Below are 15,150 nucleotides of genomic sequence, written 5' to 3'. Positions count from 1 at the left end.
ATCCCCCCTTTCGTCCCTCTGTCGTTCAAAGAAGTTTCAGCAATTCTGCCTTGGCCATCAAAATGTCCTTAAGTTTTCTGCTTTTTGGGCTTTTTTCAGTCTGGATGAGGCAGAGAAGAGAGTGGGAGGGAAGGAGAAGGGGGCTGGGAGCAGAAGTTTAACAAAGGATCACTTTAACAGAAACTACTGAGTAATCGCTCTGTCCTGGGCCAAGAATAACATCAGCTCAATGTCGGCAATTAGAATCAGGCCAGTTGGGCCTCACAGCCGGTGCGGCCCTCCTCACAGCCCCCAGCACCGAGGGCTACTCATGCTGATGTCACCAGCAGTCGCTGCTGCCCCAGAAAGTCCCCCGACTCAGCTGAAAGAAAAGTTTTTTATCCTTCTCCTTCAGAGGCAGGAAGCCAGAATGAGGAGGAGGTGGGAAGCAACGAGGGCAGACTAGAGAGAAGACACAGTGGGGCCCAGATCAGCACGTAACAGACTCATGTGGCCATCCCGAGACTCCCAGGATTCCGTCACTTCTCCAACCACCCTGAAGTGCACGTTAAATGAATCCATATACGTAAAGCACCTGGAATAGTGCTTGGGCCGCAGGAAGTGCTGACTGAGTATTGGCTATTATGAGGAAAAACAAAGAGGGAGGAATCTGTCCCATTACTTATCTCTCGTCCCCCATAAAATGTGAATCCTGGGAGCAGAGACTGCTGAGCAGAATGTACCCTGATAAGAAAAATGCGCAAGAAGGCTTTCAAGTTTGGAAAACGTATTTATGAGGAGACTGGCAGATGGAGCGAAAAAGATGGAAACAAAGTTCCTATAAAACAATAATTGCCTGAAATTTTATAAGGGCAACACCAAGTCTTAACATATTCCATCTCCCTGCCAAAGGACAGAAAACAAATAACTGGGAAGGAGACATTTCCCATCTCTTTCCCTGTAGCTCAATGGCTCTCAATGCGTGGTCCCCCCAGGCATCACCAGGGGGACCTGTTAGAAATGGAAATAACTGAGCCCCATTTCCAAATTTACTGACTCAGAAATGGGGTGGGGTTAGCGATCAGTGTTTTAAAAACAGGCCCTCCAGGTGGTCCCACTGCTCAAAACTGGGGGTCTACAAACTACGGCTTATAAGACAAGTCCTGCCTGCCCCTCGTTTTTATAAATAAAGTTTCACTGGAAAACAGCCACACTCATTCACTTAAATGTTGTCTATGGCTGTTTTCATTCTACCCTGGCAAAGTGGAGGAGTGGCCATGCAGATGCTGGCCTACAGAGCCTGAAGTATTTACTATCTGGCCATTTACAGAAAAAGTTTGTTGACCCCTGCTCCGACTTAGAATGATTTCTTTTTTCTGTTTAAATTTTTATTTGCCTTAACTTTTTTCCTTATTATTTTTGAGAAAGGCAGAGAAAGCGTGAGCAGGGGAGGGGAAGAGAGACAGGGAGGATCTCAAGAAGGTTCCGTGCTGTCAGTGCAGAGCCCGATATGGGGCTCAAACTCACAAAACCATGAGATCATGACCTGAGCTGAAATCAAGAATCAGACGCTTAATGCCTGAGCCACCCGGGCGCCCCAGAATGGTTTCTTTTTTACAACTGCTGGTTTTACTCATCAGTGTGTAAAAGTGCATGTTTTCCATTTTGTCTTACTTTGTTTATCACGGTCTCTATCAAATGGACCGGATCACACCTACTTCCTTGCACCTCAGTCCCTGGAAACCCTGCCAGTGGCTCCAGGTGACTTCCTCTTCCACGTCCAGGTTACAGGACCAGGTTTTTGTTGAGGTGGATTCAGTGCATGACAATTTCTCAGTTCATGAGTGCGGTGATAGACAGAGATGAAGATCAAAGCTTCCTCGGCATGAATGTTAGAGATGTCATTTCCAAACATACCCTGAATCAGAGTTTGCCTTCTTGAAATCAATACCTTCAATAAGCTGGCCACCTAAGTGCAGAAAAGGATGGAGAACCTCCTCTGCATGTAATGCAAGAAAGGTTGCATGATCTTAACCAAAACGTTTTTAGGGAATCACTATGAGAGGCACAGACCACGCACATAATCAGTGCAAATCGGTACGACAGAGTGCAATCCAATGTAAAGCCTCCTTTAACGGCCTGTTCCATAGACAGGTATCTTTTGTGAACGTGCTAAGCAAATTAGATTTCAATTCTACCCACTACTCTCAAATAGGCAATTAATCAAATTGTTAGTTATGTCAGTGGCTACGTACACTTTAGAAAAATGAATTCAAAGCATAAGGAGTTCGTCAAAGAAACCATCTAATAGGTTAACCCAAGGATAGAAACACAGCACATACTGAGAATGCAAACCATGTTTCCATCAACAATGTGGTGATAATTATAATGGTCAAGCCTCACACAGCCATAAGCTGGGCTACAAGAAGAGGCTTAAAATCTAGAAGGGCTTTGCTTCTTCTGTGGAGTGTTCTTCATGTCCTCTGAAATGACGTACTCTAAATTACTAAATATCCTTCATGTGAGAACATTTAATATCTTATTTGCTATCTTCTTAGTTAAAAACTCTTTAAGCTAAGAACTTAGTTTCTTGAGATCTCCCCACAGTCCCAGAACTTCATCCTGACTCATTTTTCCCTAAATCAACTATGGATTAGAAGAACAGGGGGAAGAAATAAATGATGTTATAAACATATATAAAATTATGATGAATGATTTTCTGTTCCCTCTCCAGGAGACACAAGATAACTCCCTTCTTGGGAGTTCTGACTCCTCCCTAAGACAGATATTCTGACAGATTCTAAAAAACATGTTTTTCCATATACTTCATAGTTCAGTGAAACTAAACCAGTGTAATCCTCACTGGAAAAAAAAATCCACACAAAAATAGCAGTACTCTGAATTTTCAAAGGAATGTGAGTTGTTGGAAGCTAATCAAAAGAATGAGAAGGGCTATTAAATGAAGCAGTTTCTAAAAGTGAAAATCAGTAAAAACTGTCTCTCATCCCTTCAAACTTCAATGCCCTACAATCCCCCCCTCCTCTCCCTTTTTAAACATTATCACCATGTCAAGGCATGGAAGCATCAAAAGGGACCAAGTGTCTATATTTGTTAGCTCATTGATTATACTCCCATAAGAGAAATAAAGCTATTTTCGATGCCTCCCCTCTCCAGCATCTGATTAAGCTGGCATTCTCAAGTATCTGAATGATGGGGAGTTCAGATGTTTAAGAGTTTTAAGAAATGTACATAGATTTAAAAAAAAATCTAAGATACACATTTCTATCTACAATTGTGAAAATGCAAACTGTCTATCCCAAAGACTTTCTAAAGGAGGGAATTTCTACATGATGGAGGGCAACACGGTGATCAAAATGAGATGCTACACTCCACGCTTTCCAGGTAAGAAGGCTGGGTTTTCCTCTAGAAAAACAGACCTACAGAACTACTTCCCAAGTGCTTAGAGTTACAATTTCTCAATTACATTGAGTTAATATAATACATAGAGTACATGGGCATAGAAAAAGATGAGCAAGTGATGAATGAAATCAAAATAATAAAATGTCTGGACCTGGATGATAGTTAAAAAGATTAAGATACCTCACAACGCTAGGAAACTTGAAATCAACCACAAGAAAAAAATCGGAAAGGTAACAAATACTTGGAGACTGAAGAACATCCTACGAAAGAATGAATGGGCTTGGGAATGCAAACTGGTGTGGCCACTATGGAAAACAGTATGGAAGTCCCTCAAAAAATTCAAAGTAGAAATACCATATGATCCAATAATTCAAAGAAAACTAAACACTAAGTCGAAAAGATATATGTATCCTTATATTTATTGCAGCATTATTTACAACAATAATGATATGGAAGCAACCTAAAAGTGTCCATCAATAGATGAATGGATAAGGAAGCTGTGGTATACACACATGTACATATATACAGTGGAGTATTATGCAGCCATAAAAAAGGATGAGATCATGCCATTTGTGACAACATTGATGGACCTGGAAGATATTATGCTAAGTGAAATAAGTCATAGAAAGAGAAATATCATATGACTTCATTCATATGTGGAATCTAAGAAAAACAAATGAATAAACAGAAAGCAGAACCAGACCTATAAACACGGAACAAACTGATGATTGCCAGAGAGAAGGAGGATGGGGCGTCAGGGCAAAATAGGTGAAGGGGTGTGAGAGATACAGGCTTCCGGTTATGGAATGAGTAAGTCACAGGAATAAAAGGTACAGTTAAGGAATACAGTGAATGAAATCATGATGCATTATACAGTGATAGATGGTAGATTCATTTGTGATCAGCACAGCATAATGTATAAACTTATTGAATCACTATGTTGTACATCTGAAACTAATGTAATATTGAGTGTCCTCTATACTCATTTAATAAAGTTTAAACTCCAGGAAAAAAAAAAAAAAAAGAATGAATGGGCTAACCACGCAGTTAAAGAAGAAATTAAAAAGTATATGGAAGTCAATGAAAATGATAACACCACAACCCAAAACCTCTGGGACGCAGCAAAGGCAGTCATAAGAGGAAAGTATATAGCAATCCAGGCCTTCCTAAAGAAGGAAGAAAGATCTCAGAAACACTCCCTAACCTTACGCCTTAAGGAGATAGAAGAAGAACAGCAAATAAAACCCAAAACCAGCAGAAGACAGGAAATAATAAAGATTAGAGCAGAAATTAATCCTATCGAAACAAAAAAACAGTAGAACAGATCAATGAAACCAGAAGCTGGTTCTTTGAAAGAATTAACAAAATTGATAAACCACTAGCCAGTTTGATCAAGAAGAAAAAAGAAAGGGCCCAGATAAATAAAATCAAGGATGAAAGAGGAGGGATCACAACCAACACAATAGAAATAAAAACAATAAGAGAATATTATGAGCAATTATATGCCAATAAAATGGGTAATCTGGAAGAAATGGACAAATTCCTAGAAACATATACACTACCAAAACTGAAATAGGAAGAAATAGAAAATTTGAACAGACCCATAACCAGTAAGGAAATCAAATTAGTAATCAAAATCTGCCAAAAAACAAGAGTCCAGGGCCAGATGGCTTTCCAGGGGAATTCTACCAAACATTTAAGGAAGAGTTAACACCTATTCTCTTGAAACTGTTCCAAAAAATAGAAATGGAAGGAAAACTTCCAAACTCTTTCTATGAAGCCAGCTTTACCTTGATTCCAAAACCAAACAGAGACCCCACTAAAAAGGAGAACTATAGACCAATTTCCCTGATGAACATGGATGCAAAAATCCTCAACAAGATATTAGCCAACCAGATCCAACAATACATTAAAAAAATTATTCACCACGACCAAGTGGGATTTATACCTGGGATGCAGGGCTGGTTCAATATCTGCAAAATAATTAATGTGATTCATCACATCAATAAAAGAAAGGACAAGAACCATATGATCCTCTCAACAGATGCAGAGAAGCATTTGACAAAATAGAGCATCCTTTCTTGATAAAAACCCTCAGGAAAGTAGGGATAGAAGGAGCGTACCTCGAGATCATAAAAGCCATATATGAACCACCCAATGCTAATATCATCCTCAATGGGGAAAAACTAAGAGCTTTTCCCCCTAAAGTCAGGAACAAGACAGGGATGTCCACTCTTGCCACTGTTATTCAACATAGTATTGGAAGTCTTAGCCTCTGCAATCAGGCAACACAAAGAAATAAAAGGCATCCAAATCGGTCAGGAGGAGGTCAAATTTTCACTCTTCGCAGATGACATGATACTCTATATGGAAAACCCAAAAGATTCCACCAAAAAACTGCCAGAATTGATTTATGAATTCGGCAGTTACAGGATATAAAATCAACGCACAGAAATCGGTTGCATTTCTATACACTAACAATGAAGCGACAGAAAGAGAAATCAAGGAATCGATCCCATTTACAGTTGCACAAAAAACCATAAAATACCTAGGAATAAATCTAACCAAAGAGGTGAAAAATCTATACATGAAAACTATAGAAAGCTTATGAAACAAATTGAAGAAGACACAAAAAAATGGAAAAAGATTCCATGCTCCTGGATAGGAAGAACAAATATTGTTAAAATGTTGATACTACCCAAAGCAGTCTACATATTCAATGCCATCCCTATCAAAGTAACACCAGCATTCTTCACAGAGCTAGAAAAAATAATCCTAAAATTTGTATGGAACCAGAAAAGACCCCAAATGGCCAAAACAATCTGAAAAAGAAAACCAAAGCAGGAGGCATCACAATCCCAGACTTCAAGCTATACTACAAAGCTGTCATCATCAAGACAGTATGGTACTGGCACAAGAACAGACACTCAGATCAATGAAACAGAATAGAGAACCCAGAAATGGACTCACAAACGTATGGCCAACTAATCTTTGACAAAGCAGGAAAGAATATCCAATAGAATAAACACAGTCTCTTCAGCAAGTGGTGCTGGGAAAACTGGACAACAACATGCAGAAGAATGAACCTGGACCACTTTCTTGCACCATACACAAAAATAAACTCAAAACGGATGAAAGACCTAAATGTAAGACAGGAAGCCATCAAAATCCTCAAGGAGAAAGCAGGCAAAAACCTCTTTGATCTTGGCCACAGCAACTTCTTACTCAACACATCTCCAGAGACAAGGGAAACTAAAGCAAAAATGAACTACTGGGACCTCATCAAAATAAAAAGCTTCTGCACAGCGAAGGAAACAATCAGCAAAACTAAAAGGCAACCGATGGAATGGGAGAAGATATTTGCAAATGACAGATCAGATAAAGGGTTAGTATCCAAAATCTATAAAGAACTTATCAAACTCAACACCCAAAAAACAAATAATCCAGTGAAGAAACGGGCAAAAGACATGAATAGACACTTCTCCAAAGAAGACATCCAGATGGCCACCCGACACATGAAAAAAAATGCTCAACATCACTCATCATCAGGGAAATGCAAATCAAAACCATAACGAGATACCACATCACACCTGTCAGAATGGCTAAAATTAACAACTCAGGCAACAACAGATGTTGGTGAGGATGCGGAGAAAGAGGATCTCTTTTGCATTGTTGGTGGGAATGCAAGCTGGTGCAGCCACTCTGGAAAACAGTATGGAGGTTCCTCAAAAAACTAAAAATAGAACTACCTTACGACCCAGCAATGGCACTAGTAGGCATTTATCCAAGGGATACAGGTGTGCTGTTTCGAAGGGACACATGCACCCCCATGTTTATAGCAGCACTATCAACAATGGCCAAAGTATGGAAAGAGCCCAAATGTCCATCGATGGACGAATGGATAAAGAAAAATGTAGTATACGTATATACAATGGAGTACTACTCGGCAATCAAAAAGAATGAAATCTTGCCATTTGCTACTACATGGATGGAACTGGAGGGTATTATGCTAAGCGAAATTAGTCAGTCAAAGAAAGACAAAAATCATATGGCTTCACTCATATGAGGACTTTAAGAGACAAAACAGATGAGCATAAGGGAAGGGAAACAAAAATAATACAAAAACAGGGAGGGGGACAAAACAGAAGAGACTCATAAATATGGAGAACAAACTGAGGGTTACAGGAGGGGTTGTGGGAGGAGGGATGGGCTAAATGGGGAAGGGGCACTAAGGAATCTACTCCTGAAATCTTTGTTGCACTACATGCTAACTAATTTGGATGTAAATTTTAAAAACTGAAAAACAAAATTAAAAAAAAGATTAAGATAGAGAGCATCATGATGATTGTTTTATTTAGAGGGGGGGAAAAACTTTGGGAAATGGTGCTTTTGTCTTTAAGTGAATATTAATTTTGCACAAACTAACGCACACTATGTACCACATTTTTATAAGAGCAAATAACAAGAGATCAAACTGATATATTTCTTCACACAGCCAAATAAAAGAGAAGCTCATGGAATCAGTGCTGAGATAGCCCAACACAACATGTAGAACACAGTAACGGATTCTAAAGCTGGCCCTGAAATGATCAAGAGAAACTTAACTCCAGATGGTCTTTCCCTGTAATTTGGGCCATACTAACACACCAGCACAATTCACTTACAATTCACTTACACAGCTCCCTCACACATATACTCGGGAGTGTCTGCCATTCTACAGATAGAAGGAAAATGGTATTTCACTAGAGCATAAGGGCCAAGACAACGAGGATTTTTGTGTATACCGTTACATTTTTGCGGGTACGTTGTTTTGTGTACCGTCAAGCCAGAAGACCAACAGCTTAACTTACGACTCCTTCCTGTGAAAAGAACTGGAAACATTATTTACACCTTGAAAATCTTGGTAAGTTATGAAGGATTAATGTGTGCTTATGTATACCAAGGGTGTACCAAAGAAATAGTACATTTAGGAAAAAAGTTGCTTCAAATGCTAGCTTTTAGGTGTGTGGAAATTAGACCCGCTGGGAGCTTACTGAACGACCATCAGGCAACAGAAAGGGGCAATGCTACAACAGAGATTTTTGTAGAGAAATATTCAAGTGGAATAAAATGTCACACCTGGTTCAGTGTCACCTCCTGCCAAAGCCAACATCAAGGCTTCAGCACGTTTCTTCCCTTGGAGTAGGTTCTCCAAGAGCCACGCGAGCCATATTGGTGTAGGTAAACTTTTGGGAAACTATTCCTACCTTTCCCATTGACCTTCTTCCACCCCCGTAGAAGAAAGATACTAGCATACGGAAAAGCCTTATCTGAATTACCTGATGCCGGGCTCGACTCTGGTCCAGAAGCTGCCGGGACTGAAGTTTTTGTTGTTCAAGTTGCTGCAGGGCAAAATGGAGTTGGTAACTGCCCGCTGTGGGGTGATACTTGTGCTGAGGGACAACCCCTGTAGCCTTGCTATATGCGTTGTTCTCTACCTCTCCCTCCCAGGCAAAGCCACCTGTTTGAAGGCTCCTGAAGAGAAAAGAAAGCAGAGCTCTTAGGGTGGTTGTGTGAACAACCTAAAGGAAGAGAGAGAAATATCACAGGTATTTTTCCTTTACAGAGCTAACATAGCTTGGAATTTACAAATCTGTTTGTGTGAGAAATCATCTGACTCGCCCACTAAACCACAGCTCCATGAGGACAAAGACAGGGCCCGCTCTGTTCTCCACTCTCTTCGTAGCACTTATCCTGAGGCCGGGGCACATGGTCAGTCTACAGTATCTGTTGAAGGTTAAGTAATTAAAATAGTAATTTCAGTCCCCTGTGACGGCCACAAGGTCTTCCAAGGGGAGCCCAGGAAGCTTCAAATGCAGGACGGCTGGTTGAATCTAAGGTAGGAACAGAGGCACAATCATCTTCTAAACCATCAACTTTAAAAGAACAGGGGTTAATTATACAGAAGTCATGGTTTTTCTTAACCACCTATTAGTGAGCTTACGTGCGCATCATGAGATAAGATAACTGGTCTGAGAAGACAGGTTTTTCATTATTCTAAATTTACCTCAGTAGGGTCCCCAGCCAAGCAGATGTTCGGCCTGTCAGACACATGAGGAAGGAGGAGGGCTGGTGGCCTTTGGAACTGTTCAGTACCCATGCTATGCTGTCCGTTAAGAACTCTGACCTTCTTCCTTGCCCAGATCCCCACATTTTAGATTCTGGTGACCATGTCTGTATATATCCCAGTTGAAGTCTTCATAACTACAGGCCTCCGCTTGCCCTCTCGGTCTGTTTCTTCCAGGTAGAAAAGTCCCCATTTATACCACTTCATGCTAATTAGGAGGGTGATTATTAAAAATGAAACCAAATACATGGAAAAAAACCAAGCGCTGGCCAGCATGAGGAAACACCGGAACTCTCGTGCATTGCTGGTGGGAACGTGAAATGATGTAGCTCCTGTGGAAAACATTCTGGCAGTTCCTCAAAAAGCCAAACACAGAATTACCATGTGATTCAGTGATTCCACCCCTAGGCATAACCCCCCCCCCCCCGCCAATTGAAAACAGGGCCTACTTGTACACCAAAGTTCCCAGCAACATTATTTCCAATAGCCAAACGGTGAAAACATCAACAGATGAATGGATAAACAAATGTGGTCTATACCTCCAACGAAATATTAGTCAGCCTTAAAAAGGAAGGAGATTCTGACACAAGAGACAACATGGATGAACCCTGGGGACGTTATACTAAGTGAAAGAAGTCTGTCACAAAAGGACCAATATTGCAGGATTTCACTTATACGAGGTCCCTAGAAGAGTCAAATTCATAGAGACAGAAAGTGGAACAGTGGTTGCTGGGGCTGGGGAGATGGGAGAATCGGGAGTTACTGTTTAATGGGTACTGAGTTACAGCTTGGGATGATGAGAAAGTTCTGGAGACAGATGGTGGTGATGGTTGCACAAATTGTGAATGTACGAGATGCCACTGAATCGTAGCACAGAAATGGTACATTTTAGGATATATATATTGCCCCACATTTTTAAAAAAGGTCCCCTTTAAAAAAGTTTTTAGAACAGTCTTTTATCTGGCAGCCCTTTTCACTCACTTCTGGTTCTTCTCTGGACCTTCTTTAATTACCCTGTGGTTTTTTTTTTGTTTTTTCCTTTTTGAAGTATAGTGACCAGAAAATTGCACACAGAAGAAACATGAAGAATCTCATTGTGAACAACCTTACCCCAAACCTGATTAACGGGGCTTTAGGAAAGGAAACAGTGCCTAACTGAAGAGAAATATTCACAGTGACTTAAATCATCACGCTGTTATTTCCTCTGCAAATTTCCTTTGGCATTAATGGTCATTTTGATGGCAGAGTCACAGCAACGCTGGGGTAAGGTTATGCCGACCTTCCTGAGGCCTGACCTATGGGCCACCTAGTTATTTATAACCTGATTCCTAGTGACCCCAACGGAACCCTGGGGGAGGGGACAGAGCGGAATGTCTGCTGAATCCAGAAGCCCAGGCTCCTCTCTTGTCTGTGTTCTCCCTCACAGCTTCCTCATTTCAGGGGGCTGCTTTGGAGTCTCTGCCTCTCTCAAAGAGATTTCCAAATACCTAGTTAAGGGAAAGTCTGCATAATGTATCCCGAAGCTCATGGATGAAAGGTTTTCTACTCACATAATCTCACCTCTGATATGTCACATCCCTTGCTCATCTCCTCCCACAGTTTGGCTCCCACAGTTCAGTTGCACAATTACACGCTTTTGGCTAATCTTCTTGGAGAAAAGTACCCAAATGCTCAGGGCTTATTTATGAATTTTTCCGAGTATGACATCTGATCTTCAGTGACCCCTCGGTGTGTGTGCTACTCTACATAGTTCAAACGACGCGGTCTTTTCCCAAGGGGCTTCCAGAGGTATGGAGAAGTGTGGCGGCCAATGACTGACGAGAAAGGAGTCGAACCTAAATACGCAGATAGAATGTTCACGTTGTTCACAAAGTGAAATGCTGAATGGGAGTCAAACAGGAGTTAAGGGGTGAGGAAAGGAGGGGCCAGAGGCACGTGTCATCTCCTTTCTCATTAGTGAGGGGAGAGGAAAGCTTAGTGAAGAAAACATGTGGGGAGGTGCACGGGCTCTGAGTGGAAGGAGTGGTGGGTGGAGAAAGGCCTCCAGGTAGAAAGGAAGAGAAGGGTGGGGGCAAGGGTGGGTTGATCCAGTGAACAAAGGAACACGGGAAGATACAGATGAAACAGCAGGAACTGCCTGGCTGGATTAACCTTCAGATTTCTGTATCAATTAGGGCAGATATTCAAATTTAGAAGGAAACTACTGTTTATGGTAACTGCACCAAAAGTCAAAAAATACACCAATTGTGATTCTCCTTCCACTCTGGCTTGCTGGTTCTAGAAGTTTCTGGCCACGAGCAGCAACCTAGACTCGGGAATTAGGTATTAAAGGATTTTTGTAACTACGTTATAACTATTAAGTCAGAAATCATCTCACTGGCAGGCTAGGTTGGTTTTATTTTCTGAAAGCTTCTTTAGCAACAAATATTCCTAGGAGGCATTTACTTTAACGCCTGCTTGTTGTGCATCAAAAATCAGAATCTGTAACAGGGCCCTCTTCCATGGAGACCACCAGGGACTGTGAGTGTTAGGGGTAGGACAGCAGGCAAGAGGAGATCACGTAAGAGTAAGACTGAGGATGAGAGGAGGTTTGCTCATCCAACTGCAAACTGTGAACAGACTGCAACGTCATAAACTTTCACAGCAGAAGCTGCTTTTAATCTCCTCAGTACCATAAATCCACTCTCCAAATCACAAAAGAAACTTTCTCAAGCAAGGAGGAACTTTTAGCCAAGAGGCAGGAATTTTTACAGTGCACCACTGGGTGGGGACCGGAGCGCTGAGCCGTGGAGGGCGACGTGGTGATGCCGGGTGAAGCTCGCTTGCTTGGAGCGCCAGTGGGTGGTACTCAGGCCGCTGTATCTTCCAACTAAAGCACAAGTGTGTGGGGTCTGTAGGCCGCAGGTTGTACAATGGCTGACTTGGAGGAGGCCAGGCGCACTCTCTTCTGGGCCTTCCCTGAGATTCCGTTATCTGTATATTCCTTTATGTGGCATCTAATAGTTTCTGTTCCCATCCAAAATTCCATCCCATTTTCCTGAACCTCAATTCATTGTAGTCTACTAGTAATATATTTTCTACTCCCATCAAAATTTTGAGATTCAATTGTTCTCTCTAGTTTTTATATTATTCTTTGCTCAATACTAAAATATAATAGTGCAAAGAGTCCCTGAAAATAACTTCTAAGAGTTTCATGTTATCTGTACAGCCAAGAAAGTTAGCTGTGGAAAAGCTCAGAATGTCTAACATTGGACTCAAATTCAAAGATTCAGAGTCAACTATGCTGTATTTCCCTTTACTACATATGTAGCTAATAGGCAACAATATGGCAAATTTTTCTCAACATCACCCTCTCTTATTAGCCAATTTACTTAGAACTTCATCTCACTTTCTATGTTGCACTGTGGCATATGAGGGCTAAATGTTTCCCCATAACTGTCCTCCTGCAGAATGCCCCCCCAACCTCTAGCCAATATACATTGAAGGGCTAGACTTTCCCCTTTGCTTTAATAGCTGTTCCAAAGAATGGATGTTGGTTCTAAGGAACTTGGAGGTGATCTATCAAACACACTGGTTTTTAGCAAAGCAGATCTCCTCACCAGGCAATTACACTCTCCATGAAGATAGGCTTTCAGCGTCAAGATTTTCTGAGAATCATGTGATGTCACAAGACTGTAGGGGAAGAATGGGGCACAGAAATGTGACAGTCATACAGAGAGTGTGACCCCCACAGCCCACTTCCCCGGGCTCCTTCACCCAATCGCAGCAAAACTTGAGCTATCATGTACAGGTAAGGATGCCCCTGTCTTTCTTGAGGGTTGGGAAGTGTGTGGGTGTGCTTTTAAAGGCCATAATAATGGGGGTGGGGGATTGCTGACATTCAATAGGCGGGGGGGGGGGGAGAGTGTCAAGGGTGCTAAACGTCTAAAAACGCAGGGAAGAGTCGTGTACTAGGAAGAATATGTCTGCTCAGAATGCCACCAATGCTTCTAATGAGAAACACTGTAGAGCCATGAAGGAAGTGCTTTCTGGGGAGAATCTTACTGTTTCTTCACAAGAAAGAATATCCATCTACTTCTATGGCACTTTACAGAATGTGTAGATGTTAAAGACAGCAGAGGTTACATTCTCTTTGTACATTCTCAGTCCCAAACAAAGTAGTCATAGCACACAGTACATGTGTGGTAAATGCTGAAGATCCTACAGGGAAGGGTGGGGCTCCCACGAGCAGTACAAAGCAGTGCTGGCCGGAATAAGAAGCGGCTACCTTGGACTGTGACTCAGTCACACAAGCGCCCTTCCTTGAGACGACTATCACACAGGGCCCTGGAGAACTTTATGTGTGCATCCTATTTCATCAGGCAGAACATTAAAAAGATATGTAATCCAGAGCTGAGCTTTAATAATTATTACTGCTTAACAAGGATTTTCTTAAGTAGCACTGGCATTACTCTTGTAACTACAAATACTTTGGTGGTAAAGATTACAATGGTTGCTACTATACTTTGGTGCCACAGCCTTAATTTCTGCTAAGGCATGAAGAGTTTTACAAAAACACCATTGTTTTTGCAACATGTGTAAATGTCAACGTGGTGAAAAAGGCAAAAAAATGTCTTAGCATTACTGTGAAAAACCTTTTGATCCTACTGGCTTCCTCAAAGGGTCTTGAGGATCCCCCCTGGACCCCCAGATCCATGAACTACACTTTGTGAACCACAGACCTGTTGCAATACAGCCTGGGGACAGGTGAGAAGAGAGCACGACCGGAAAAGGACTCTTCAGTTACCCAAAAAGCTGACATACAGGATGAAAAGCAGACACCTCTCACAGTTCAGAAAGCTGGCCACATGACTGTAAAGCATAAAAGGATCTCTAGAATCTTAACTGGTGCTCCCATCCGGCTCTCCAAACATCTGAAGCCAGAGATGAACTGGAATCTAACAAAGGCTGTGACAAAGTCCAGACCCAGCTTAATTATCAATTAGATTGGCTCACCCCCTTCTCCTCCCACCCCTCTCCCACACACTAGCAACCGGAGAAAAGGATAAGCATGTCTTTTTGGGAGAGGGGGGAGGGTAAATAATATTTACTTAAGACTCTGATTTTACAGAAAATGCCTAGCATACAACTAATAATTGTAAAAGACACGCAGAAGCAAGAAAATGTGACCCAGGAGAGAAAACAGTCAATAGAAGGGCACTGACAAGACGGCACAGATGTTGGACTTACCAAAGATGGATTTCAAAATAACCATGAGAAATATGTATGAGGGTCAAGTATAAAAGGTGGGCAACATATATGAACAAATGGGGGAATTTCAATAGAGAGATGAAATTTACTTAAAAAAAAAAAACCATACAAGAATTCTAGAAGTGAAAAAATATACAATCTGAAAGGAAGAATTCATTCCAAATGCTTAACAACAGACTGAATGCAATAGAGGAGAGTATGTAACATATATAAAATTGGAATCCCAGAAGGCAGAGGAGAGAGAATGAGGTAGAAGAAATCTATAAAGGGATAAAGGCTGAGAATTTCCAATGCTGATGGAAGACATTAACCTACAGACCTAAGTAGCTCAGCAAATCCTAAGCAGGGTCACGTACAAAGAAATCTACACCCAGGCACATGATAGTCAAATTGCT

At 41.4% G+C, this 15,150-nt stretch overlaps 1 protein-coding gene across 13 annotated transcripts in view; it reads right to left on the bottom strand.

The window, feature by feature from the left end:
• The window catches only part of TTLL5 (tubulin tyrosine ligase like 5), a 285,253-nt gene that overhangs the window by 81,580 nt on the left and 188,523 nt on the right, over positions 1-15,150 (bottom strand). For all 13 annotated transcript variants that reach the window (XR_006218999.1, XM_042990159.1, XM_042990167.1 and 10 more), the window contains one exon: positions 8,718-8,913. Coding sequence is in view for 12 of the 13 variants with exons in the window: in XM_042990159.1 (XP_042846093.1) it covers positions 8,718-8,913 (196 nt within the window). In the remaining variant the exon portion in view is untranslated. The remainder of the gene's footprint in view (positions 1-8,717; positions 8,914-15,150) is intronic.

This window comes from Panthera tigris, chromosome B3 (genome assembly GCF_018350195.1).
Source record: "Panthera tigris isolate Pti1 chromosome B3, P.tigris_Pti1_mat1.1, whole genome shotgun sequence".
Classification (NCBI taxonomy): Eukaryota; Metazoa; Chordata; class Mammalia; order Carnivora; family Felidae; genus Panthera; species Panthera tigris.
Note: the sequence above shows the minus strand (reverse complement) of the source record. Positions and strands in the feature narration are given on the sequence as shown.